We start from the raw sequence: 27416 nt of genomic DNA on the forward strand, positions 1-27416 counted from the left end.
TATCCTCGTGCTGCAGATGCTCTGTTTAACTGTTTTTTCACTAGTGAAACGTTCAGTTTTTCCACTTACAAAATCCGCCATGTAAATAGCAAATAGCGCCATGGCATGACGCAACTGACTCTTAAAGGGAATTGGCAACGAGGCTCTAATTGATTTAATGCATGTTATGCTCAAAACACATCCATAACTCATGAAGAGATTAAGCACAACCCTGTTAGACCATGCACCATGGCGCAAACTGTTTTTTCGTCCTTAAAAATAGCAAAGGTGGATTCAGACATGTCCTTAATGATTTTTTTGATGACCTGCTTACATCAGCTTTTAAAAATGACTTGTATCCGATCGTCTGCATTTACACCGTACACGGCAAAGATGCAATGAGCAGGAAAAAAAAAGAGCGGGCTGACTAACAGCTGATAATTAAAGAGGGCTCTTTTCTTTATTCCTGTATGTAATTTGTTCGCAGCTTTTGACAAGCTGTTTTACTATAGTTTATGACAGAAAGGTTCTTATTTGTCCATCTTCTTTTGATATATTGGCTTTTTTAAACCTTTAGGCATCTTAATGTAATGTCCATGGCGTGATTTATGCACGTGATGTATGCACTAGTTATTAGTTTGATTACTGGCAGACATTGTGCTCTCTCGCTCTTGTTAACATGCTTAAATACCTGTGCTATATGAAAATATGAAAGCTGTTTAAGTCCTCGTGCATGAGATTTAAGGGTTGGGACTCTGCTGAAGTCTGTTCTGAAAAGAAAGTGTCAGATTTGACGTCATTCTCTATGGTTTTAATGACGCGCGACTCTTATTGACGGGTGAAAATCCGATCTACCTGCTTACAATGCAGACACGAGAACACATATCCGATTCATATCGGATAAATTTCCACATATAAAGGCCTGAATTTTTTAATTTTTTAAGGCTTGAATCTAATTTGAGTAAATCGGAATTCAAGTGATTTGTTCCTGCTTACACGTCCATGGGGCATATGCGATCTGTGCCACATGAGAGAAAGAAATCGGAATTGAGTCACTTGAACAGTGCAGTGTAAGTGCAGCCTAAATGAACTGAGAACCACAGGCATGGCATGCATAATACCATACAGCGTCTTAAGTAGGGTTGCAAAGGGACTGAAAAATTCCCATTACCTTCTGTAAACTTAACAAAGGAATTTTTTTCATTTCGGAAACTAACCATTGATTTCTAAAAATTACTTAGAAAGTTAAGAACTTATATGGCCTGTATTAATTAACGAGCACTGAAAATAAAAAATTGCTACAGCACAACTGTTTCCAAGTTTGATTAGAAAAAATGAGATCATGTGACACGGAAAACGGACAACATGGGGTGAAAATTCAGCTTTGCAAGATAGACGTCTGTTATAAAGTATATTAAAACAAAAACATCATTATTCACATATTATTATTATTGCAGTATTACTTTTTTGTTTCGTTTCATGCATCAAATACATTTAAGCATGATGTGCATAAGATACATCTTTCAAACACTTTCCAAATATTAATGTCCACACTTTTGACCACTTCTGCATGGTAAGAGAAATCAGCATTTTTGTAAATTCCCTGTTTTTTCAGCATATATTCTTGTTATTTCCCATTGAAAGTGTCCAGAATTTTGCAACTCTAGTCTAAATTCATGTGTGTAGGTCCCTTGGAATGAGGATTATTTAAACTTTAACATTTCAAACACAAATGAAAACTTTTTAGTTCGTTTTCTTTCAGCTTAGTCCCTTCATTCATTAATGTTCACCAACTATTCCAGCATATGTTTTACACAGTGCATGCCCTTCCACTTGCAACCCAGTACTGGGAAACATCTATACACACTCACACACATACAACATGGCCAATTAAACTTATTCAATTCATCTATATCGCATGTCTTTGGACTGTGGGGGACACCGAGCACCCAGAGGAAACCCACACAAAAACTCTGCACAGAGATGCCAACTGACCCAGCAGGGACTCGAACCAGCGACCTGCTTGCTGTGAGGTGACAGTGCTAACCACTATGAAAACCTTTAAGTTCAGCTTAACTCTCTAACCTTTAAGAGAGCCAGCTTGTTTCAAATTTGTTGTAATGTGATACATTTGAATCATCTGATTGTCTGTTCAGTTATAGACATCAGAAGATATTTTGAGGTTTAATGTGAAGAGGGACTTTGGACCGGTGAGATTTTTACAGAGCGCAATGAAGCAAAAATTTAAAGCGAGCAATAAAGCAAAAGCTCATCTGGGACAAGATTTAACTGAAAGTAACTTTTATCATTTGCAGGCTCTGGTTAGGACACGGTTGTGCACCGCAGCTCCAGTCTTTTTTTTGTTCTGTTTCAAACATTCATTTTCTTTATTCCGTATAGACCCATCTATCTCTATTGTGCAGCTGAGCATATGGCAGAATTGTTTTCTTTCTCGTTCCTCACACTCTCTCTGGCTTTCGCTGTCAGATTTGGGGCTCAGTGGAAGCCTGCGGTGGAGAGTGGAATTGTGGGGGATATAACGGGGGGAGAAAAGGCGAGACTGACTGATCGCTGCAGTGAACACTGGGATTTCTTCCAGTCTCTGATTGTCAGTGTCTGTAATCCACAACGGTCAAATACTTTCATCTGATACAGAAAATCTCAAGGCCGCAGTCTTAACCCTGTCCTGCAAGTTCAAAAGGCAAAAAATAAAAAAATAAAAAGCCCAGTAACTGCAAATGTGCCTGTGACAGCTGTTATGCAAGTAATTGATATTTGTGTGTATTGTTGATTGCATTTAGTCTAAACTTTACTATTTGGGTGTTGCTTAGAAATACAAAATAATCAGTAATATTTAGAAATATTTGAACGATTTAATAAGTATTTAAAATATGTATATTTATGAATAAATCTAAATTTAGATTTATCAAAATATTATTGAAGTCTTTCTTTGGCTCAAAGCTGCATTTATTTGATGGTACAATTGAAAAATACAATAACTCAATGTACTAATGCCTTTTAAAATAGCTGATTTCTATTCAAATGTATTTGGGAAAAAAATACACTCACCAGCCACTTTATTAGGTACACATATCCAACTGCTTGTTAATGCAAATTTCTAATAGCCAATCACAATGCAGCAACTGCAAGAAAGGTGCTTTAAGTGACTCAGATCAGCTCTTCTTGCACCAACAACCATGCCATGTTCAAAGTATTTTAGATACTGCTGATCTACTGGGATTTTCACACACAACCAACCATCTCTGGAGTTTACAGAGAATGGTCCAAAGAAAGGGAAAATAACCAGTGAGTGGCAATTCTGTGGCCATAAATGCCTTTTTGATGAGTTCAGAGGAGAATGGCCAGACTGGTTTGAGGTGTTAAAAAGGCAACAGTAACTCAAATAACCACTCGTTACAACCGAGGTACGCAGAAGAGCATCTCTGAACACACAACACATCCAACCTTGAGGCAGATGGGCTACAGCAGCACAAGACCACACTAGGTACCACTCCTGTCAGCTAAGAACAGGAAACTGAGGCTTCAGTTCAACCAGGTTCAACAAAATTGGACAATAGAAGATTGGAAAGTCGTTGCCTGGTCTGATGAGTATCGATTTCTGCTGGAGCATTTGGATGGTAAGATCAGAATTTGCCGTCAAAAACATGAAAGCATGGATCCATCCTGCCTTGTGTCAACAGACCAGGCTGGTCTTGGTGGTGGTGTAATGGTGTGGGGCATATTTTCCAGGCACATTTTGGGCCCATTAGTACCAATTGAGCATTGTGTCAATGCCACAGTCATTATGACCACAGTCTTTTCATGGCTACTTCCAGCAGGATAACATGTCATAAAGTGCAAATCATCTCAGACTGGTTTGTGATGCTGTGACTGATCGCTGTGTAATGCTATGATGTCAATCTGGACCAAAATCTCTGAGGAATATTTCCACAAACTTGTTGAATCTATGCCATGAAGGATTAAGGCAGTTCTGAAGGCAAAAGGAGGTCCAACCCGGTACTAGTAAAGTACCTAATAAAGTGGCCAGTAAGTGTATATATTTATCTCTGTTATGAAAAAACAGAATTTACCCCAGTTACCTACTCCAGTCCTTTTAATTAGGGTCTGTTCATGACTACATTTAAATCTATTCATGAATATACTGTATACCAACAGGCAATAGACTGATATAATTTAGCTTCTTGTGTGGTTTTGAAATGTTTCATTTGCTCATTTATTACTCTACATAGGATTACAGTGTAAAAATAGCAGTTTCTATGCAATATATTTAAAATTATAATGTTTTTCTGTTATGGCAAAGCTTAATTCCCTCCACTTAATTGCTTCCATCTTCAACGCTCAAATGATCCTTCAGGAATATTCTAATTAGCTGATTTGCGTAGGAAACATATGTTTGTCCATTTTTATTCTTTTTCAAAGCAATAGAAGTCTGTTGTGGCTAGTAGTAAAAATAAAGGTAATTGTTTAATCTCACAATGGGGTATATGCACATGGACTTTTAATTCCAGCCAGCCAGGCTCAGCGCTTTCGATAAACTGTCTTTCCATTATAAAACTGCTACATTTTAAGTTTGATTTCTTTAAAAATCAGTGATCTTCACTGTTTGATAGATATACAATATAAAGTGGGTCTCAGACTGGACAATAAGCACTGCATTAAATATCATTTTCCCCTGCCATGTCTTTAACATATGATGATTATTTTACCCCAGTATTTTCAATGGAGTTTCTGCGCTCCCTGCTGATCCTGATGCCACTAGGGGTTACATTGTATTTCTTCTCATTTCACGCATGAACAACTACATGTTTGCTTAAGTCTATTTAACTGAATGTATTGTAATAACATTACAACATCAATGCTGTAAGAGGAATCTTATGAAATTAAAAATTCTTTTACCGGCTTTCACTGGAAGTTTATTATTGGCTGAAAAACACTAGTGGTGCATATGCTTTCTGACAGTTTTTTTTCTTTTTCAGAATTAGTTTGTTACTCAATTGTGAGTTTATAGCTCGCAGTTCTGATAAAAAATTGTGAGAAATAAGGTCAGAATTGCGAGATAAAAACTAAATTAATAAATGAAAACAGAATTGTAAGAAACAAATAGTAAAAAATATAATTGAATGATATATCATGCAATTCTAGTGAAATTGACAAGTGAAATTACTGAACCTATACACAGGAGCCTAATATTACTGCCCATTTTAGAACGTAATTTTAGATGGCATTTAGAAGTTTTTTCCCCTGAACTCTTCATTTAAATTCTGACTTAGAAATGAAGTTGTAAAACACTTCCCCCGAACTAAAACTAATAGGGAAATTAAAAGGTATATGCTTATAAGGATAATGCAATTAAACTCAATGGGCAAACACTGTTAAATACTTCTTCCTCACTGTACTATAAAACTAAACTCTGTGACTGTGTAAATATTTCATTTAATTTAGTATTAATTTAATTAATTTATTTTTGTTAATATTTTAGATATTTATTTGCTATTATTATTATTATTATTTCCCTTTATATATATATATATATATATATATATATATATATATATATATATATATATATATAAATATATATATATATATATATATATATATATATATATATATATATATATATATATATATATATATATATATATATATATATATAATTTTTTTTTCTTTGAAGGGGGGAGGGAGGGTGTTCATGGGGTAAAATAAAACAATAAAAAAGAAAAAGTCTTGTCAAATATTTGTATGTAATAATTCACCTTGTTTTTTTTCCAATAAAAACAATTATAAAAAAATGAAGTTATAAAATATAAACAGAACTGAAAAATTAGAAACTGTGAGAAACAAACTAGTAAGAGTCCAAATGTAGTCCAAAAGTGACTTTCTATCTCTGAGTTGTGATACAGACTTGGAATTAGGGCTGGATGATACTGGAAAAATTAGACATTGCAATATTTTGTTTTTCTGTGATATTTATTGCGATAGCAATATAATTATTTTACCAGATGACTTGAATAGCTCGATTTGGAAAGAACTCATCATTTTATATTGATTGTCCTGATTTTGTAGGCCAGATAATTTGCATAAATTTATACTAACTGTTTTCGAGTATAAGTTGAATAATCAAATTTAAGCAAATAAAACTGCATTATCTTCATTGCATGAAAGTTAAATACACAAATTAGTTACATGCACTTGAAATCTTACAGTCAAAAAGCTACAACACTAGGATAAGAATAAACTGAAGCTGAACTTGACATCGCAGATCCTGTGATGTGACTATTGCGAATGACCTACTTATAATTGTAAGAAAGAAGCTGTAAATCTAAGAATAACTCAAAGATTTTTTAGTTTCTGTTCCAGTGAAATGGGCGTTTACCGAAAATATTTCAGCTTTTTTTGTGGAACCCAGGATTAAGTTACATTTATGTAGAATGCTTGATTGTGAATGGCTAAAGAACACTAAGGTGTGTAATTATTTTCAGACAAATGCAAAACTAAAGTAGTTCCAGTGAGGATCTGACCACATTACGGTTTGTTATTTTCACAGTCTACAGCAATTAAAGGGGTGACACGGTGGCTCAGTGGTAAGCACTGTCGCCTCACAGCAAGAAGGTCGCTAGTTTGAGTCCCTGCTGGGTCATTTGGCATTTCTGTGTGGAGTTTGCATGTTCTCCCTGTGCTCGCGTGGGTTTCCTCCAGGTGCTCTGGTTTCCCCCACAGGCCAATGACATACGCTATAGGGGAATTAAATAAGCTAAGTTGGCTATAGTGTGTGCATGTGAGAGGGTATGGGTGTTTCCCAGAACTGAGTTGCAGCTGGAAGGGCATCTGCTGTGTAAAACATATGCTTGAAAAGTTGGCGGTTCATTCCACTGTGGTGACCCCTGATTAATAAAGGGACCAATCCGAAGGAAAATGGATGAATGAATGAATGACAACAATTAAAAAAAAGGCTTTGGATGAGATACATACATAGTGCCACAAACAGCAGTGGTTTGATAACAGAAACTGACAAATGTCTTGAAACAAACATCATCTTTGTGTAAATGTGAAATAATTCACTCCAGTCTGTTGAAGTATTAGAAAATAATAAATCTAGTGTGCATTGATTTCTTTTAATTATGTATCTTGTCATTATTTATTGCTTACTTTGCATCATTTTATATTTGTGCAGTTTCTCATGTGTGTGTGTTGTAGTTACCTGTGTGTATTGCTGAGTGTACTGCTGAGTGTATTCTGCAGGAGCGCTCTCTGCGTTGTATTGAGTGTGCGTTTGGGTGGCGGGTGGTAGGACCGCGCTGTAAGTCCCTGGGTGAGCCTGCACCGTCTGAGGTTTACTGTTACAGGGAGCTGTAGGAGACACACAAACACAAAGTCTGCTTGGAGACATCCATTCAGAACATCTCACGCAAACACACTCTTTATCTCAAGCGCCGTGGCCTTGAGCCGAGAGAGACAAGACAGCCGTACACTGTAAACATTACTGTAGGAAACAGAGAGCTGACAGAGGAGAGATACATTCCAAGGGCTGGGAGAAGTGAGTCATGTTCAGCGGGTGACGCTCTGATTGCGCTCGTACCTTGTAGTACCACTCCAGGAAGCACACTAGCCAGGTTTAGATAAGGGTTGGAAGGCAACTTCACTTCTTTAGGAGGGTCTCCCAGCAGAGACGTCTGACAGCCGGACTGACTCTGTAGAAATAGATTTTTTTTCTTAAAGTGAGAACAACACATTGTGCTGAAATACTTCAGCTGCTAATCTCTCAGACCACACAGTGAGCTTGAAATGTCTCCTACTTTTTCAAACTTGAGCTATAATAATAGCCTGAAACAGTGATTCTAATGCATTGATATTTCTGCAGTGCATGTACTGTAACTGATAGTCTTGTGGGCTGCACTTCAACATGTCGCATGTTTGCACTTTGGGTGACCTGAGTTTGAGTCCAGGCCCTCCGAGCTTTCCCAATCCACTCCCAGCATATAGAAATCTGATATATGATAACTTACATACATGACATACAAGTTCATATTTGGATTGATGTGTCATATATCATATACAGTGGGAACGGAAAGTATTAAGACCCCCTTACATTTGTCACTCTTTGTTATATTGCAGCTATTTGCTAAAATCATTGAAGTAGTTTTTTTTTCTCTCGTTAATGAACACACAGCACCACATACTGTATTGACAGAAACACACAGAATTGTTGACATTTTTGCAGATTTATTAAAAAGGAAAAGTGAAATATCACATGGTCCTAAATATTCAAACCTTTTGCTCAGTATTTAGTAGAAGCACCATTTTGATCTAATATAATTTTTGGGAAAGATGCTTGTTCTCACTCCAGGATTTGGGGACCCTCTGCCATTCCTCCTTGCAGATCCTCTCCAGTTCTGTTTGGTTGGATGGTAAATGTTGATGGACAGACGTTTTTAGGTCTCTCCAGAGATGCTTAATTGGATTTAAGTCAGGGCTTTGGCTGCGCCATTCTAGAACAGTCACTGAGTTGTTGTGAAGCCACTCCTTTGTAATTTTATAAGTAGGCCTGCGTGGAATCTGCACATGCAGAATTCAGCTGATTTTTGGCCAAACATTGATTCTGATAATTAACTTCTGTAAATGTGTGTACATTTTTATTTATTCAGTTTTTAAAATTAATTTCAGTAATATTATGGACTGATATGAAAATATTAATATGATGTATTTACAATACAGTTTGTAAAGTAATATTTTTTTGTCTTTTAGTAGATACATCTATGAGAGACTTGTTTCTTTTACCAAATAAGTGGATCTAATTAGATTTGCGTTGTAAACATTAAATAAAAGGTTAAAAAGGTATTATTATTATTTTATTTCATATATTAAGGTATTAGTTCATTCCACATAAATCTGCAGATATTTTACACAATTTTGTGTAGAAATAGCAAAAACGTCTGCAGATTCTGTCTGGCCCTATTTATAACGTAAATCTTCGTTAAAAGATAAACCTTTTGCCCAGTCTGAGGTCCTGAGCACTCTGGAGAAGGTTTTCGTCCAGGATATCACAGTACACCTTTCCCTCGATTGCAACCAGTCATCCTGTCCCTGCAGCTGAAAAACACCCCCACGGTATGATGCTGCCATCACCATGCTTCACTGTTGGGGCTCTATTGGACAGGTGATGAGCACTGCTTATTATTAAGGCCAAAAAGCTATATCTCAGTCTTATTGGACCAGAGAATCTTATTTCTCACCATCTTGGAGTCATTTAGATGGGCTTTCATGAGTCTTGCCATGAGGAGAGGCTTCCATCGGATCACTCCGCCATAAAGCCTTGACTGGTGGGGGGCTGCAGAGATGGTTGACTTTCAACAACTTTCTCCCATCTCCCAACTGCATCTCTGGAGCTCAGCCATAGTGATATTTGGATTCTTTTTTTAACCTCTCTCACCAAGCTCAGTTGGGCCAGATATCCAACTCAAGGATGGGTCTTGTCATCCAAAACGTCTTCCATTTAAGAAATATGGATGCCACTGTGCTCTTAGGAACATTAAGAGCAGCAAATTGTTTTGTAATCTTGGCCAGATCTGTGCCTTGCCACACAACTCTGTCTCTGAACATTTCAGGCAGTTCCTTTGACCTCATGATTCTCATTTGCTCTGATATGCATTGTAAGCTGTAAGGTCCAATCAGTATAATTAAACCCAGCTGGACTCAAATGAAGGTGAAGAACCATCTCGAGGATGATTACAGCAAATGGACAGCACCTGAGTTAAACATATGAGCGACACATCAAAGGTTCTGAATACTTAGGATCATGTGACATTTTTTTTTTTTTTTTTTTAATAAATCTGCAAAAAGTGTCAACAATTCTGTGTTTTTCTGTCAATACGTGGTACTGGGTGTACAATAATGAGAAAAAAAATGAACTCGCAATGAAAAATATGTAAGACATTTACCAGGTGTATGAATAATTATACATATATATTTAATATATATACTGTATATACAGTTGAAGTCAGAACCCCGTGACTTATTAGCGCCCCTGTTTATTTTTTTTCCCAAATTTCTGTTTAATGAAGGGAAGATTGTTTCAGCACATTTCTAAGCATAATAGTTTTAGAAACTTATTTCTAATAACTGATTTATTTTATCTTTGCCATGATGACAGTAAATAATATTTGACTTGATATTTTTCAAGACACTTCTGTACAGTTTAAAGTGATATTTAAAGGCTTAACTAGGTTAATAAGGTGAACTAGGCAGGTTAGGGTAATTAGGCAAGAAATTGTATAGCAATGGTTTGTTCTGTAGACTATCGGGAAAAAAATTTGCTAATAATTAATAGGGGCTAATAATTTTGTCCCAAAATTGTTTTTTTTTTTTATTTAAAGCTGCTTTTATTCTAGCCGAAATAAAACAAATTAAGTCTTCCTCCAGAAGAAAAAATATTATCAGACATACTGTGAAAATGTCCTTGCTCTGTTAAACATAATTTGGGAAATATTAAAAAAAAAGAAAAAAAAATCCAAAGGGGGCTAATAATTCTGACTTCAACTGTATATCCCATATGTATAATTATTCATACACTTGGAAAAATTCTGACTTAAAGTTTATTCAACCAGCAAGTTTTAGTTTTTTTTTGACTGGAATTTACACATGCTTTCCTCAAAAGATAACAAGACAAAGTACAAGAGGCCTTATTAAGGAAAAAAAATTCTCAGTTTTATTTCAGTTTGAACAAAAACAGATAATTTGCCAATAGATATTTGCCAAATATTAATACATATTTTTGAAACAAAAGCAGCAACCAGTAGTAATAGCAGTAGACTTATGTGCAGTTCATTTATAAAGATACCAGCCATTTCAAAGTTCAGTTTTTTTGTACTTCAGAGCCATATTGCTCATTCATATAAATTCTAATTCTTATCACTAGGGCCAGATGGAATCTGCGAACGTTTTTTGCTATTTCTGCTGAGGATTTTGGTAAAAATCTGCAGATTTTAGCGGAATTATTTTGGAAGTATCATAACTAAAACCTTAATAAATAACATAAGAAATAATATATTTTTAACTTTTATTTATTGTTTAAAATGTAAATCCAATTAGATTCACTTTATTTGGTAAATAAAGCAAGTTTGTCATATAATATATCTAGTAAAAGACAGAAAGTAATACTGTACACACAGCATTGTACATGAATCAGACGAACATTTTCACATTAGTCAATAATATTACTGCAATCAATTTAAAAAATGAATAAATATAGATTGACACACATTTACTCAAGTAAATAAACAGAATTAATAATGGGGGAAAAATCTGCAGAAAATTTGCACGCGCAGATTCCGGGTGGGCCTACTTATCACTTAACTTCTTCATGGAGCTCAAAAAAAGATATTTTTCCAAGCTGTTCTTTAGCATGATAGAAGTAGTCCTTGAAACCAAGTGTTCAGAAACTACACATTTTTTCTAATTTCATGAAAAGAGCAGCTCAAATATTCCTCTAAACATATCTTTCTTTGTGTTTTTTTCTCCACAGAAGATACACATATAATTTATTGCATTTCCCTTCACAGATTTCACAAAGAAACGCCAGTCCAAGAAAAAAGGATGCCATGGAAAAATACTGGCACATGGTCTGGCATTCATCTTTTAATACAGTCACAATGTGGAGCGATCTCTCCATTAGCCTGTGTAGGGTACAGCAGTGAGTAATCAGAGCCTGCAGCACCAGCGGTCTGTCATTAAGGCTCAGAAGACTGTCAGAGACTGTACTGAGCTCTGCTAGGGCGGCTAAGTGCTTGTGTCTGAATCAAGACACCTCCAGACAGAACAATGCAAACGGAGTTGCAGGAGGTTGACAGAAGCACTTCAGACAGAATCAGAAGTACTGTATAAACTAGTGTGTGTGTGGCACTCTCCATGTTATGTTTTATATAACAATAACATAATGTAGGCTGTACTTTTTTTTGATAAAGATATAGTTCATCAAAAACAGTGTTAAGTTTGATAACGGAAATGGCTTGACACAGAAACTTGACATGTCTGCTGTACTTGTAACTTGACTGAATTTGCACACCTGGATTTGTCCATCTAATGAAAGCATTAGTGTTTGTGAAAAAAAGAGACTCACACTGTGTCCTAACTTCATGAGATGCAACAAGAATCTGGTTGTCCACACCAGACATGGCACAACAGAAATACCAAACCCAATTAGAAGTGCATGCTGCATGACTAATGTTGTCGATTTGCTTTAAGTCGTTGAGTTTTAATGTTCATTTTCAAACTATATGTTTGCTAGTTATTTTATTTTCAAGATCTGTGGTAAACTATCTACTTCCACTTTTAGTATGGCAATAAGTGTCATGTAAGGTGAGGTGATCATTGTTATAGTAGTTTATGCTGTTGTACAGCTACAAATAAAACAGAAACTGTTTTTCAAAAATTGTTAGGGGCTGGGAAACACCGATCGAAGGTTGGCCATTGGGCTTCGACAGTCTGTTGGTCAGCATCGGTCTGGCTAGCTGGTTTAGTGTGTTCCATAAGTTGCCTTTTGTCAGGTTAACATTGGAGCTTGTTGCCTTATTCAGCATATTTAATGAGCGTAGGCTAAAGAGGGTGCTTTCCCCAAACAACAACATAACTCACAACTGAACTATCAAATTACGATGCATCGTTTGGCAAAAGAACGATGAAGTGACGAGTGACGAGTTTGAAACACATTAGTTATAATGTAAAACGTCCATAATGACGCTCTAAACGGGTAACCACTTCTTTAGAGAATATTATTTTCCCAATTTTTTTTGTGCAAATGGTATTGTTTTACACGCACATGCATTTACAAAATTAGTTTTGATAAAAACATGCACTCGTTTTCCATATTAATAATTGAAATATACGTATGTAAACGACACATATAGAGCCAATATGTCTCCTTTTCAAATATTATTGAGTATATTCTATATAAAATCACTAAGATAACACGTATTTTAATCTCATATTTAAATTATATAAATCGTTAATGATTGTATAGGCCTAATTTACAGTAGGTTACTTATTAAGACATAACAAATCATAACATAAAACAAATCCTACTTAACAATGATACTAATAATAATAAATATTAATTTATTCATTCATTTTCTTTACAGCTCAGTCCCTTTATTAATCTACAGTTCCCACAGCAGAATGAACTTATTCAGCATATGTTTTATGCAGCGGATGCCTATCCAGCTACAACCCATCACTGGGAAACACCATTACACTTCTATTTACATACACGGACAATTTTAGCTTTGGACTTGTGGGGGAAACTGCAGCACCCGGAGGAAACCCATGCCAACACGGAGAGAATATGCAAACTCCACACAGAAATGCAAACTGATCCAGCCAAGGCTCAAATCAACAACCTTCTAGCTGTGAGGCGACAACGCTACCCACTGTGCCACCACGTCGCCCGTAAAAAGATTATAGTAATAGCAAAAAAAAAAAAATTGTCAAAAGTGTAAATATACTTGGGCGGCTGTTTATATACCTGTACTCCCCCCTAATAAAGTCTATGGGCCCTATCATACACCCGGCACAATGTGGCGCAAGACATGACGCGATTGTTGTTTGCTAGTTTCGACTTGGCGCAAGAGTCATTTAAACGTTTTGCCACGCTGTTTAAATAGCGCATGCATTTGCGTTCAGATGTGCACCCATAGGCGTTCTGGTCTAAAAAGGAAGGCATGTTGAGGCGCATTGTTGGTGCAATGCTATTTTAAGAAACTATAATAGTCTGTTCTATAGACGAGAACAAACCGGCCTAAAGTCCACCGCAGAGCGTGTTAGTTGTGCGCCTTATTGCTTATAAGCTTATTGCTTAATACAGACATGATGTAGAGCAATACTCAAATATCTTTACATATGAAAAAGAATTAAAATATTAAGGATAAATATAGGATATAATAAGGAAATATATAGGATATAAATATAAAGAATTAAAATATTACAAAACGTTATTTTCTAGCCTACATAAATATAAAAACCATACTTTCATGCCTTCTTTATCTCGGGGGGGCTTTTTCAGTTTATTCGTGACAATTTGCTTTTGTATAATGTTATTATTATTAGCAGTATTATAGTAGTAATTATTCTATTAATTTAAAGCTCTGAAAAGACCAAAAATACTCAGTTTTATCTATGAGGGAAAGCAGGCTCACCGTAACGGAAGTACTAGTCTGCACACTTGCGCTGTGATGATTGGCTGGAGTTTTGTGCGCTGCGCTCCCCAGTAAAGATCCAAGACTTGAAGTGTTAATCCCAGGAAGGAAGTTTTGCAGCTGTGTTTGGGAGCTTAGAGATCCCCCTGTGGTTCCCGGTGGAGCAGGCTGTTTCTCTGGAGCCAGGCACGTCAACGCGACTCCATTCTGCTCAGCGAGGGAACGTCCCGGTAAATGTGACACCATCCCAGAGTTTACACCGTGAGAAGTGACTAGAGAAGAGTCTTGTCCCAACTCTACAAACCAGAGAACGTTTTATTAATATACTACAGCAAAAAAGCTTTAGTTTTCAGTGCATACAGTGTATAAACTTCATACAACCTTAATTCCTACCTCACTGTAACACCTGCATGGCACTGATATTCAAATAGAAATGACCCTGCACAATAACAAACTCTTCAAAGGTCTTAAATGCTTTGATGAATGCCTATACCAGACATTGCACACACAAACACACACACACACACGTCTCTATAAAAGCACAAAGGAAGAAATTCTGATTGAAGCAGCTGCCTCGTATTGCTTATAATGGGGCTTTCAAACAGTTTGAGGATTTGCATTGCAAATGTCTTTCCCTGCAGAAGCGAATGAGACCTCTGGACCAGGCCTGCCGTCTGCAGGCTTGACCGCCCAAGCAGAAGCTCTCACCTGTGGGGGAATCTCCCAGCAAGCCCTTTCCCAAAGGAACTGTCGCCGGATTTCGTAAACCCAGAACTTTCTGGAGGAGCAGCCGGGAGGGGTCACCTAAAAGACCCGGCACCTGAGAGTGAGAAAAAAAGAGTGAGATAAAGAAGCCATAATAGAGTCTTGTGGAAAGTCTGGCCCTATTTCCACCTGGTATTAACATACCTTTGCAGTTATTACATTAAAAGGATGCATTACCGTTTCCACTTACTGTTGACATTTATCTCCTTTGACCACTTTTGTTCAGATCTCAAGACCCTTAGCTTTCATTTGTTCATGTACTACATACATATTGCGGCAGTGCTCATATGCGTACAACTGAATGAAGAAATCCATGATAAATTGCAAAAGATGTGCATGGCAGTTATGATTGAGATCATAATCTGTATCTTTTGTTTTGATGCAGTGCACTTTTCCTTTCGGACCGTATTACATTTCCATTGGGGTGGGATTAAAATGATCTGGTGGCCTGAGAATAACCAACTGCTCCCAGCGACCTTTAACATCAGTATATCAGTAGTACAGGGAACAGATTGAAAAAGGGGGCTTTTGTGCTGAATATCAAGCCTGATTGCCCAAAAAGCATTTCCCCCAGACTACTGTATGAGAAAATGGCGGATGTATACTGTACTAAAATCACCAAATAATCTTAAACGATAATTAAATGCACTACAGAATGTTATGTTCACAAAAACACAAATTGCATGTAAATGCATCAGCTTTCCGCAGAGTAGCACTCACTACTCAGTACATTAAAAGGGCTACTTTTTACTTATAGTTTGAGTTATATTTACAACAGATACTTTTAATCTACTTGCACTACATTTTTGGCCAAGTAATGGTTCTTTTACTCGAGTATGATTTCTCAGTACTCTTTCCACCACCAGAGTAAGCTGACTGACAGTGACATCAAAAGATATATTAAACAGCCAAAAATACAGAGAATATAAGATACTGTGGTTTTATTGATTTGTGTGTTTCAGATGGAATATAGATGCATAACTTATGCGACTGAAAGAGTGAAAGAAAAGACTAAATCATCGATGACAACTTCTAGTGCTAAACTTCGAGGCTAAGAAAAGAAGAGAACACTGCAGAAAATGACAGCAGGTAAATGTGGATAACATAATCTTTGTGAATGTAAATGTCTCGTAACACTTTAAAATACTGTGCCAGTGTTTCATACTGTACGGCATGATTCACCCAGTCAGCGTATACTTGCAGTAGTCAAAATTGTCCTAAAACATGAATGGGTGTTGTTCAACAGATTCAGGATAACTTTGATGAAGGGTGCCACTTGTTGAATAGTGTGATGTGACACTTGTCAGTGTAGTTGACCCTGCATTGAAATCATTCGCAGCCCCAGCAGTGTGAACACTAACACACAGGCACTTCCACCAATAGTTATAAGAACTTTTTAGGCTTATTGTTTTAAATGAAATTTCTGTGAATATTAATAATGAAGTGAAGAGGATTTTGTTTGAAATACTGACACGACAATGTAGGATTTAAACTCAGTTTTGGTGCTATTTTGGTTTTCTAACTAAAATTGACAAATTTACAAGACTAAGTTTTTAATGTTTCAAATAAATGTAAAGTGAAATACTATAAAGCTTTAACGAAATTTTTCTAATTAAAAAAATACTGCAAATATAAATGTAAAAAATAAATTAAAATGAACATCTGATGTATGGATTTTACTGTGTTGATCTATAAAACGTCATTACACCTTAGAAATGAATGCAGTAGATATTTACTTAATTTTTAGGAAGTGAGCACTTAATAAATCTAATATTCACTTATTCAAAAAAAGCATTTATGCAAAATTCAAGACGTTTTCTATCATTTTTGGCATAAAACAGAACTCATAACTCTAGCAGTTAATCATTTCATTTGCAACTATTATCTGTTCTTTACTGGTTTTCCAAGTTACACAAGAAAGCCACAGTTTTAATGCATGTTGTTGTACAGTATACTTGTACCTGCATGTGAAAGCAGGAGAGAAACTGCTTGGCTTGCCTTTTAGCATTCAGAATATTACCTGTAAGCCATATTACAACATTTATTAGAGATACGCTTATAGTGCAATTGCCTTATCCTGGCCCGGGCAAATTTAACACAGGAATTCTCCTTGTTCTCCCAAGGACCACTATGGGCCTGTTAACAAATAATATCCTAGTCTTCAATGATGTCCAACAGAGACACCAAAGAAAACCCCAGAAATTACAGTTCAGTCTTAGAAAATGTAGTTTAGTGTTTCATAACATTTTAATACCAGGTGAAACATCCTGAAAGCTGACAAAAACACACACACACATGCATTAAAGGAGATTTATGAAGGAATTCCATGAATGCCTAGTTTTCATAGGTGTAAATTAGCCTACGTGGTCTGCATTATTAGAACCTCAAATCTCGAATGCATTAAAATGCCAGGTAGATGTATCGTTCTAATACTTCTCTACATAAATATATATAAATAATGCTTTTATAAACAAAATCTGCTGTTTTCTTATTATTCAGAACAAAGCATAATGCAAACCACATATCTGCAAAAAAAAAAAAAGCTACGAACACAATTTCAGGCTGTTGTTGTATAACATGCCTTTTCTTGCAGGTAAGTGAAATGTGATGATGTCTTTTTCGTGTTTTAGACACACACACACACACACACACACACACACACACACACACACACACGCACACACACACACACACACACACACACCACACACACACACACACACACACACACACACACACACACACACACACACACACACAAAGAGAGAGAGACTCTCACATTAGAGATCTGCTTGTCTTTGATCTGTAAAAGCTGTTGTTGGGCCATCTGCATGTGAAGAAGATTCTGTAGAACAAGGCCGTTTCCTAGAATGGCACTCTGCGTGAGAAAAACAGAGACTGGTAAGTGAAAAGAGATGGTTCATGATGCTTTTCTATTTATCTATAAAGTATCTGCCTATTCATCATATTTCAGCATATTTTCCTCTAAAGTAATCTTCATCACTGCACTATATTCTTTTTATCCATGACACATAACCTACTTTTCTCAGGCATATTTCTCTCTGTGAGCACCTTTGACCTTGTGGATTTTTTAAAAATTATATTAGTCTCTATAATCAGCATGGAATCACAATTAACACTACTTTATTAGTGTATAAATCTAGTCTTAAAGTGAACAATTAATCAGTGTAAATTAATCTGCAGATTAAATTCCTTAACTGTTCCAAGATGAAGAGGAATTTCGCTAAAATAAAACCTCGATTTAGTTCTATGATTCTGTTGAAAATTTAATTTACGTACAATTTATAATGTGTATTAAAGGCATTTTTAAAAATGATGCCTTCCTAAAATGCTCCCTATAAAACATTTAAGATAATCTTCACGTGACAAAAACAAACCTGATATCTGTTTATAATAAAAATAAGTATTAAAAGGGCCAGATTGATGTAGTGTATCAGTTCCTTTGTATCAGTTTATTTGGTATAATAGGTTAAAATATGTTTCTGCAACATGAAATAATTAACAGAAGCATCCAAAGATAATAAACATTTAGGGTCCTATCATACACCCAGTGCAATAGTTCGCAATATGTGTATGGCGTGATTTGTTGCTATTTTCAGACAAGCGCAATAGTAATTTTCACATTTTTCACCATATTGCTTAAAAAGCTAAACCATTGGCACTTCTTCGTGGACTCAAGGGTGTGCTGGTGTAAAAAGGAGGTGTGTTAAGGCGCATTGTTGGCACATTGCTATTTTGAGAAAGTTAAATAGACAGTGCTATTGACCAACTAAAAGCTGGGCTAAAGTCCAGCACAGAGCGTGTTAGTTATGTGCCTATGCAGGTCCAAATGCTTACACATTGCTTAATGTACACAGGATGTACAGCAATACACAAATATCTTTACATATGAAAAACAATTAAAGGATTAAAATGTTGCAAAAATTGAAATTTTCTATATAAATATGAAAACCACTGCCTCCATGCCTCATACCAGGGGGCTTTTTTCAGTTTATGACAATTTGCATTTGTATAATTTTATTATTAGCAGTATTATTTGTTATATGCATATTTATATTTGTTTTAATAAAAACAAGTTTAGATTTAACCACCTGTCAGGTTTTAATGACGCATGCATCACCATATGGGGCATAAAAATAGGACGTGTGTTTGGATATAATTCCAAAAAGCACACTTCTCACACTTATTAGTGTTCATTTATTCATTCGCTGGAAATTTTAACTAAATTTAGAAATAGTTTTGAAACAAATCTTTGTGCTTAATAAAGGAAATTAAATATGTAGGCTAATGAATGTCTTCAGTGTGTGCGTACTGTGTACAACACCATTTCCCTATCCAAGAAAGTATCAACCCTGTTAGACCATAGCGCAGAGTATATTCTCCCATCATTAAAATGACAAAAGTGGATTCGGACACGCCCCTAATACTTTTGCGCCATGCACTTTAGACTATGCATCTAGATCTTTAAAATAGAGTCCCTAATCTATAAAAAATTCAATCTAATTATTGAGTGATTCCCATTTTCTTTTGTTTTATGAACAACTGTAGTTCGTGATCCCAACATCGAATCAACCACATTATTCTAATATTTCAAGTTATGACATAAAGTCACAGAAAAGGTAATGATTAGCTCTCTTGTGAGATTTTTTATTAGTTTTCAAAGATTTCCCAAGTGATGCATAACTAAGAGATCCTTTCAACACATTTTAAACATAACATTTGTAATAACTAATTCCTAATAACTCATTCCTTTATCTTTGCCATGTTGACAGTACGTAGGTACCATAAGAGTCTAATAATATTGACCTAAACAGTTTGTTCGTTCGTTTGTTCGTTCGTTCATTCATTCATTAATTAATTAATTCATTCATTCATTCATTCAGTCAGTCAGTCAGTCAGTCAGTCAGTCAGTCAGTCAGTCAGTCAGTCAGCCAGTCCAATCTAATAAACATCACTTGAGAAATATTTGAAAAAGCAAACATTTGACAGAAGGGCTAATAATTTAGCCTTAAACTGTAGATGTTTCTGGACCTGTTATTTTGTACTTTTATTTTTATCCAGTTTAGGCAGGTCTGGACAAATGTTTTCTGTTAGACAATAAGCTTTGTAACATTGTGAATCTGTTACATGCACAAATAAAGAAAAAAGCATGAAATGGCCATTTTAAAGCAACACCTTTTGAATTAATTCAGTCTTGTAAGCAACACAATGAGAAAGTGAGTACCTGCTGTGCTTTCCCTAACTGTAGCAGCGCTGCAGTCAATGGAGGACGCAGGAAAGGAAGATTGTGAGGTCGACCAAACTTCCCTGGTGAAGAAAAAAAAAACAACATTAAATGAGCATGAAATAAAACAAAGATGTATGGCACTGTGTGTAATTTTCCACAGTAGGTAAGCTTTAGATTTCTAGAGGAGTATAATAGGAGGATATAATGAAGACAACAACTCCCATAATTCCACACTCAGCCACTCACTGAGTCTTTTTTGTGGTGTGGAATCATGAAAGTTGTTGTCTTCATTACATCTAATGGGGCTCCTGGTGATCTAAAGCTAAACATTTAAACATTTAAAATGACACACTGTCATAAGATGATAATATTAGGTTAGATTTAGGTTGTAATGTTGGGTAACCAAAATTCAATGTATGTTATTTTAACGTCCAATAAAGAAGTCAAATGACGCAAATAGTTGAGTTGGTAAGTGACCAAAATCGAAGGTTGAGCCAACATCTTAAGCCAACGTTATATTGACATCAAATACTGATATTCATTCGTCAGGTATGGCAACCAAACTCCAACGTCCGATTGAAATCATAGCGGTAACGTCCACACTATGTCAAGCTGTAACATCATTAGACAATGATATTTACTTGTTTTTAGGTTGCGTTGAAAAGTGAACAAAATAAAACATATGTGCAACTTTAGACACTGAAGTCGGTCTGACATTGGGTTTTGATGTCAACCCAATTTTCATTTCCAATCAAAATGCAACGTCCCACAACGACAACATCAATCTGTTGTCATATTGACATCCTGTGCTTGCTGGGAGCATATTATTAAGGAAGTATAAATTATTCTGCTTTGTGCAGTCTAATAAAACACAACATATTAAAGCATTATGATTAAATTTTCCTCTTTTATATTAAAATCAAACTGGAAATCAAGAGTCTACGAGATCATTAGCATGGCGACACAGAACACTGTTTATGTCAATAGATAAAACTGCTTATTTCTCTGTATTTAAACATTCTTCAAAACATTTGGGAATTGCATACTGTAAGTCAGCAAAATATATAACACCATCCTAGCAGTTTTTGTATATTTTAATAAAATAAATCATACATATTGTGTCTTTAAAAGAGAGATGGACAACAGTGTGTGGCCGATATTGGTGGCTCGGGATTTCATCATTCCCAAATTCCAGCTTCGGTGCTAATGGCAAGTTGCTCCGGAATAGGTAGAGAAGTTTAACATTTAATCATGCGCTATATTTAGTGTTGTAATTGTGTGTTCTCTTTAAGCTCTGGCCGCCACCTTCTTCCTCAGCTCATTTATTCTCCCACCAAATGAAAAGTTCATTTTAATATATGATTAGGCTTTCATCAAGAGAAAAATCTGCTGAGAGTCTGCTGCTCTGGTGATCACCGTTTCACAGCGAACACACACACACAGACACATATGCGGAGGAATGAGAAATATTTCATTTTAAAAACTGTAGTCCTCACAGAACACGATTTTGGTTCTTTCTGTAAAGTACTTAAAGTTATTGCTTTGAATATTCAGTGTTCAGATTTGGCTATAATGAGTAGGGAGACAGTGAAGGGTTACCTCCTCGTTTGGCTGTGGGGTAGGGTCTCATGAGGACCTGGAGAGCAGCAGGATTGGTCATACTGTTGAGGAACTGGGCCAGATTGGGTTCTGGCAGCAAACCTTTCTTATTGCTCAACATCTACAGAAAAACACACATAAGCAAAAAAAAACATTTAATTACACAGAAGAGTCTTTATTACAAAAGCTAAAACATAACCATTTATTTATTATAATCTACATATTATTATAATGAATTTCTTAAACAGCATTTTGGTTGTTTTTGTCAGTAAAAATTCTAAGTATCCACAAACAAAAACAATATACAGTCATAAGTGTAGTAGGGTATGGCAATTAATAGAATTCACAACCTATAATCAATCTAATTTTTCCAGGTTGATTTTTTTCAATTACTTTTCGTACCGCATGTGGAGTCACATGACCCCGCTTTGTTTATTCTGCTGCATCGAGACCCCTCGCCGTGGCTGACGCTGATGTGCGCCTCTCAAAAGATTTAACTGAACGTTGCAATGATGCATAGCGCAAGCTCTGTGATTGTTTAGTTTGGTATCATTGACAAGTGTGGTCAGGGTCGAGGGAGAGGTCTTTATTAGTTTCAAAAACACAGATTTCTTTACAACACATTAAAAAAATAAATAAATAAACATACATATACCTTAGAACTGGTATAACAGAAAATTCTTGTGGTTTTAAAACCTTGACATTTCTAAACCATGGTAAACCTTTAAACCGGTTATCGTCCCATGCCTAGGTGGGACATACAGTGGCTACTCACCTTTTAAAAAACACCCAATAGCGTTTCACAGCTCTGCCGGTGAGAGCGCTTGAGATTAAAACAGCTAATGAAAAGCAAATGAGAAGTGTCTTGAAGGGGGTGGGGCATGTCAGACACTAGATAGCATTTGATTGGTCATGATTTGATGAGAAACTGAAGTTTGAGGTGTCGTGAAAAAAAAAAAATTGTTGATCCATATAGCGACAAACTACAAGCTTTGGATGTTTTTATCAGTTATATATTTTTTTAAAAGTAACAGTGACAGGGATTTTTTGTCTCTGTTTTGGTGTATAGCTACTCTTAAAACTAAGGGCCTACTCACACTATGCTATTTAAACTGTGCCCAGGCCCGTTTCCCGGATCGTTTGAAAAGTGTAAGTGCGCTGAATAGGGCTCAGGCACGGTTCACTTGGCCGTCCCTGGCCCGGTTGGAAGAGGTGGGCCTGAGCGTGGTTCACTTGGGCGTTGGGCGCGGTACGTTTGTAGTGTGAGTGCAAAACGCGCCAAAGCCCGAAACTGAAAGCGAGACACGACATATTTATATTTATTAATCATTCTTACTGTTCAGTGAGCGCAAACGGCCCTAGATTATTAAAGACGCAAACCCCTTGCTGCACGACAGCTGCGCACCTTCAGCAGACCTCCTCATTCCTGCAGCATGAGGGATTTATGATTGTTTATGAGCGCTAAAAGTGGCGGATCTGTTAGGCGAATGCAAAATGGGTGGAGCAAATGAGGCAAAATGCATGACATGTTTGCTGCAGAAGTCACTTGATATTTTGTCTTTCATGCAAGTTCAAGATATTTAACTCAAGCTGAAAATTCATGTGAGAATCTCTAAAGCTAGAAGCTAACTCAATTCTAACTGTCCATTATAACAGTCCATGCTGCTTTATTAGCAGTACATTGACAATAAACTACATCTCCCATAATGCATGTTTGTTTTGTGAACCAGCTTAAAAGTACTTGTTGTTCCATACAGTAGTTTTGCTTCTCTCAAATGTTAGTTTTAGGGAAATGCATTTTCCTTTGTTCTCTACTTTGACAGAGCATTGTGGGTTTCTCACCCTGATAAAAAGATTCATGTTGAAATAACCCAGAGAAGTAACATCTATTTTGCATTTATTTGTTAATTTAACAAGTTACAATAAAATAAAGAAACAATTATTAAAAAATCTGTTAATAAGTAGTGAAATTTATACAGTCTCACATCTATAGCTGGACCATTAGCAGTCATAATGCTGATGTCACGATCACCAGCGATCTAACCACTAGAGATCGCAGGAAAACATTCACACTCACATAGGACTACAAGTCTGCTGGTAAATGGACTACAAGAACCAGTCATGCAACACACGCACAAACAACCGGTTCCTGATCCTGACTGATTGCAAACACACAGCTGATGCTATTCAAGTACTGATTACACACATGTATATACATCTCACTTTGGGACACTCATTGCTGAGTCTTGCTGAGTTGTTATGTATTAAGTGACATTACTGTGACCGTGTCTTTAACCTTTGCTTTGTTTTGTTTGATTATTCCTGTATGCTGCCTGCTTTCTGACCATTTGCCTGCTATTTCGACTACGACTCTGGATTGCCCTCATACATCTGTTTGCTCCTGTGTTGATCATTGCTTGCCTGATGATCCTGTCAATAAAACAGCTGAAGTGGCCCTCACTGAAAATGAGTTTGACACCCCTAAACAACATTTTTATATTTTTATAATCTTGATTTTCTACAGACTTGATTTTGCTACAATCTACCACTTTAAAGGAAGAACAATGTCTTACTTTACACTATTTACACAGTTCAATATAATTAAAGAGATTGATAATGGGTGCGGTAAAATGATATATTCCATATAATCTTATATCTCAATTCATGTCAGAAAGCTTTTTTTATGATGAACTGATTCATATGTAGTTTTTATTCACTGTAGTCTTTACATCTATCCCAGATCCTTCAGAATGTGGTACATAAGTCATATGGATTTCTTTTATGATGATTTATGATGATCATTTCTGGAGCATGAAAGCTTTAGTCCCTGTTCATTTGTCATCCTTTCCTCATTTCATAGAAAAAAATCCCCAATTTGCAAACACATTTGTAAAAGAATGAACCTCGCTAAATTTAATTAGATTCATGTGTTAATTATAAGAAAATGTACAAATATAATTATGGATAAAGTAATCTTTTTTTAAGCTTTGCATATCAAGAAAATATTTAGCTTTTTTTTCAGGATGGGAAAACTGTTTAATCCTCCGAAGTCTGAAAGATAGATATTTTTTAAAGAAATAGTTCATTGTAAAGTTTGTAAATGGACTCTTTTCACAAGCCTGTTATGATGCGTTTAATGGTCATCGGCATCTTAAATCCTTGAAAGTTTATGATATTTTTATATCTAAATTATTTTTATATTATATTTTATATTAGAACATTTTTTTCTAAAACGTATAAACAATTTTTAAATTTATATATGTAGTATATTATCTTTGGTTCAAATGACAAAAAACAAATAACCGCTTGTGGGACAGGACAGTACATTTAACATTATTCTCCTCTCTGTCTGCCGTAATCAATCTCACACAATTTTTTTCCTTTTTCTGAAAGTCTTTATAACATCACCCATTGTATTCTCCCATTCACTGAGCTCTAAGTTTTCCCAACTATGACGACTTCTGCTACTGAGATACCTGCAAATGTAAGAAAAAGGGTCTTTGAGTTTTTATAAATTTAGCATACATTTAACATAAACAGAAATGGAAAACAATCTAAAGAGGATCTTTTTAAAATTATACAAACTACCTTTTACATGCTCAAAATGTACAAATGCTTTCACTATTTGTACTTCAAGTATGTTTTTTGGGTAATACTTTAGTTTAGGTCACAATTCATGCTATTAACTACTGGCTTATAACCTGCTTATTATTACGATATTAACTATTCATTAGTTAAATAAAGCATGATATTATTCTGCATCCTAATCCAACTCAAAACTAAAACCCAACTTCTACCTTACTATTAATAACAATTAATAAGTAGTTTATTAAGCTAATAGCGTTAGTTAATGGTTTGTTAATACAGTGAGTTGTGACCTAAACTAAAGTGTAAGATACAAAGATGATACAATGTTCATATTATTCCAAAAACTTCATATTATTTGTTGCTTTAGAAGTGAAACATAGTTAAGGCTAAGGACAGTTTTACTGCATGGTTTGGTCTTAACCCATTAATGGGCAAATAATCATGTATGGAAACTTCACTGACTTACAATATGAAAGTTCAAAAGTCTTATAATAATCCTTGTTAAGCTCGACAGTGTCATTTTAGATACAGGTATTTTTAAATCATGATAAAATGTAAATACCAGTGGCTTGCTAATGTTAGATGCTTCAAACCAAAACACCATTCAAAAACTCATATGTATATACTGTTTACATTGTACTTGTTTTTTGTTGATCTTAATTGGAAACAATTATGCTTCTATTTTTTAAGGAATAATTAGTTTTTCTTTCAACAATATATGATATTATGCATCACATTTTTTGTTTTAGTTTAAGCATATGGTCGACTAATTGCAATTGTAATTATTAGAGTATTTCCTATGATTTTCTTTTAAATATATATACTTGTCTAGTTAATATAATAACATAGTTAAGCCTATAAATAGCATTTGAAGCTGAATAATAGTATCTATTATAGTAAAATAATATGTACTGTCATGAGGAAGACAAACTATATTAGTTATGAGAAAAATGGTTATTAAAACTATTATGTTTAAAAATATTTTGGGATAAAAATCTGTTAAAAACAGCACATAGGAAATATTTGAAAAATTAATAAAATGTCACAGGAGAGATAATTATTTTGTCTTCAATTGTATTCTCAGCCCTTTTTTTATCTTTTCCTGTAAAAACCCAACATTGCCAAAATTGGCATCTCTGTGTATTCTAAAAGGACATGCTTTAGTTTTCTATACTATGCACTGAGATCCAAAAAGGTTCCACTCACTTTAACATTTCTGTTCTCATTACTGGTGAGCACATGTATCTACATAATAAATGCACTGCATCAAACAATTCATTTAAATGCTAGTACACAGTAGTTGATTTTTCCTTTTGATATTTGATGTCAGCTGTTTATCTGGGATGTTTGTGTCCCAGTAGTAAAGGAGCGTGTGTGAATGTGTGTGTGTGTGTGTGTGTTGGCTTGGAGGAGATGCTCGCAGACATGCAGAACCTCTGATTAGATCTCTTGTGTCTGCTAGAGGTGTAGATCAATCCCAAACACACTGCAACTCCATCTGCTGACACACACACACCCACTCCAACATACACACTGCTTTTATCCCCATTTTTCTTATGTCTCATATTTACATGAATTATGGGAGTAACTTCCATTAAACTGTAAACCAGTGCATCTCAATGTCCAGACTCTGATCCTTGAATTTGCTGTTTTGCTAAATGCATAGTAAACTTAAATTTTAATGTTTTTTCAATGATAATTTGAAATAAAATCCAAAGTGATAATTAAACTGATCCTCTGTGATGCTGTTGTCATGACATCCAGTCAGTGTATGACGTTTGCTGTAATCGGCCGACACTCTTTACCGCAGTGTGCGTTTGAATGGGAAAAGAAAAGTGTATAAAGAATGATTGGACAGAGCGGTGGGCATTCATTTTGTTGCTGTATGCGTCATTTCACCATGATACACAAAGGTTTAGTCATCTGCCACCATACAGACAGCGGCATTTCTTGCATCTTCATATTTTGCAGCATCTTACTTTGGCCTTGCGTCTTTTTTTTTTTTTTTCAAAAATTTTTATTGTTTTTTC

General features: G+C 35.5%; 1 protein-coding gene across 2 annotated transcripts in view; it reads right to left on the reverse strand.

Moving 5' to 3' along the window:
* raver2 (ribonucleoprotein, PTB-binding 2) overlaps positions 1-27416 on the reverse strand; it is a 145759-nt gene that overhangs the window by 17571 nt on the left and 100772 nt on the right. For both annotated transcript variants that reach the window (XR_012408018.1, XM_001338047.9), the window contains exons 5-11: positions 21799-21919; positions 20197-20279; positions 17731-17829; positions 14895-15006; positions 14187-14482; positions 7580-7691; positions 7202-7350 (exon numbers count right to left, since the gene is read on the reverse strand). Coding sequence is in view for 1 of the 2 variants with exons in the window: in XM_001338047.9 (XP_001338083.5) it covers positions 7202-7350; positions 7580-7691; positions 14187-14482; positions 14895-15006; positions 17731-17829; positions 20197-20279; positions 21799-21919 (972 nt within the window). In the remaining variant the exon portion in view is untranslated. The remainder of the gene's footprint in view (positions 1-7201; positions 7351-7579; positions 7692-14186; positions 14483-14894; positions 15007-17730; positions 17830-20196; positions 20280-21798; positions 21920-27416) is intronic.

Source organism: Danio rerio, chromosome 6 (assembly GCF_049306965.1).
Source record: "Danio rerio strain Tuebingen ecotype United States chromosome 6, GRCz12tu, whole genome shotgun sequence".
Taxonomy (NCBI): Eukaryota; Metazoa; Chordata; class Actinopteri; order Cypriniformes; family Danionidae; genus Danio; species Danio rerio.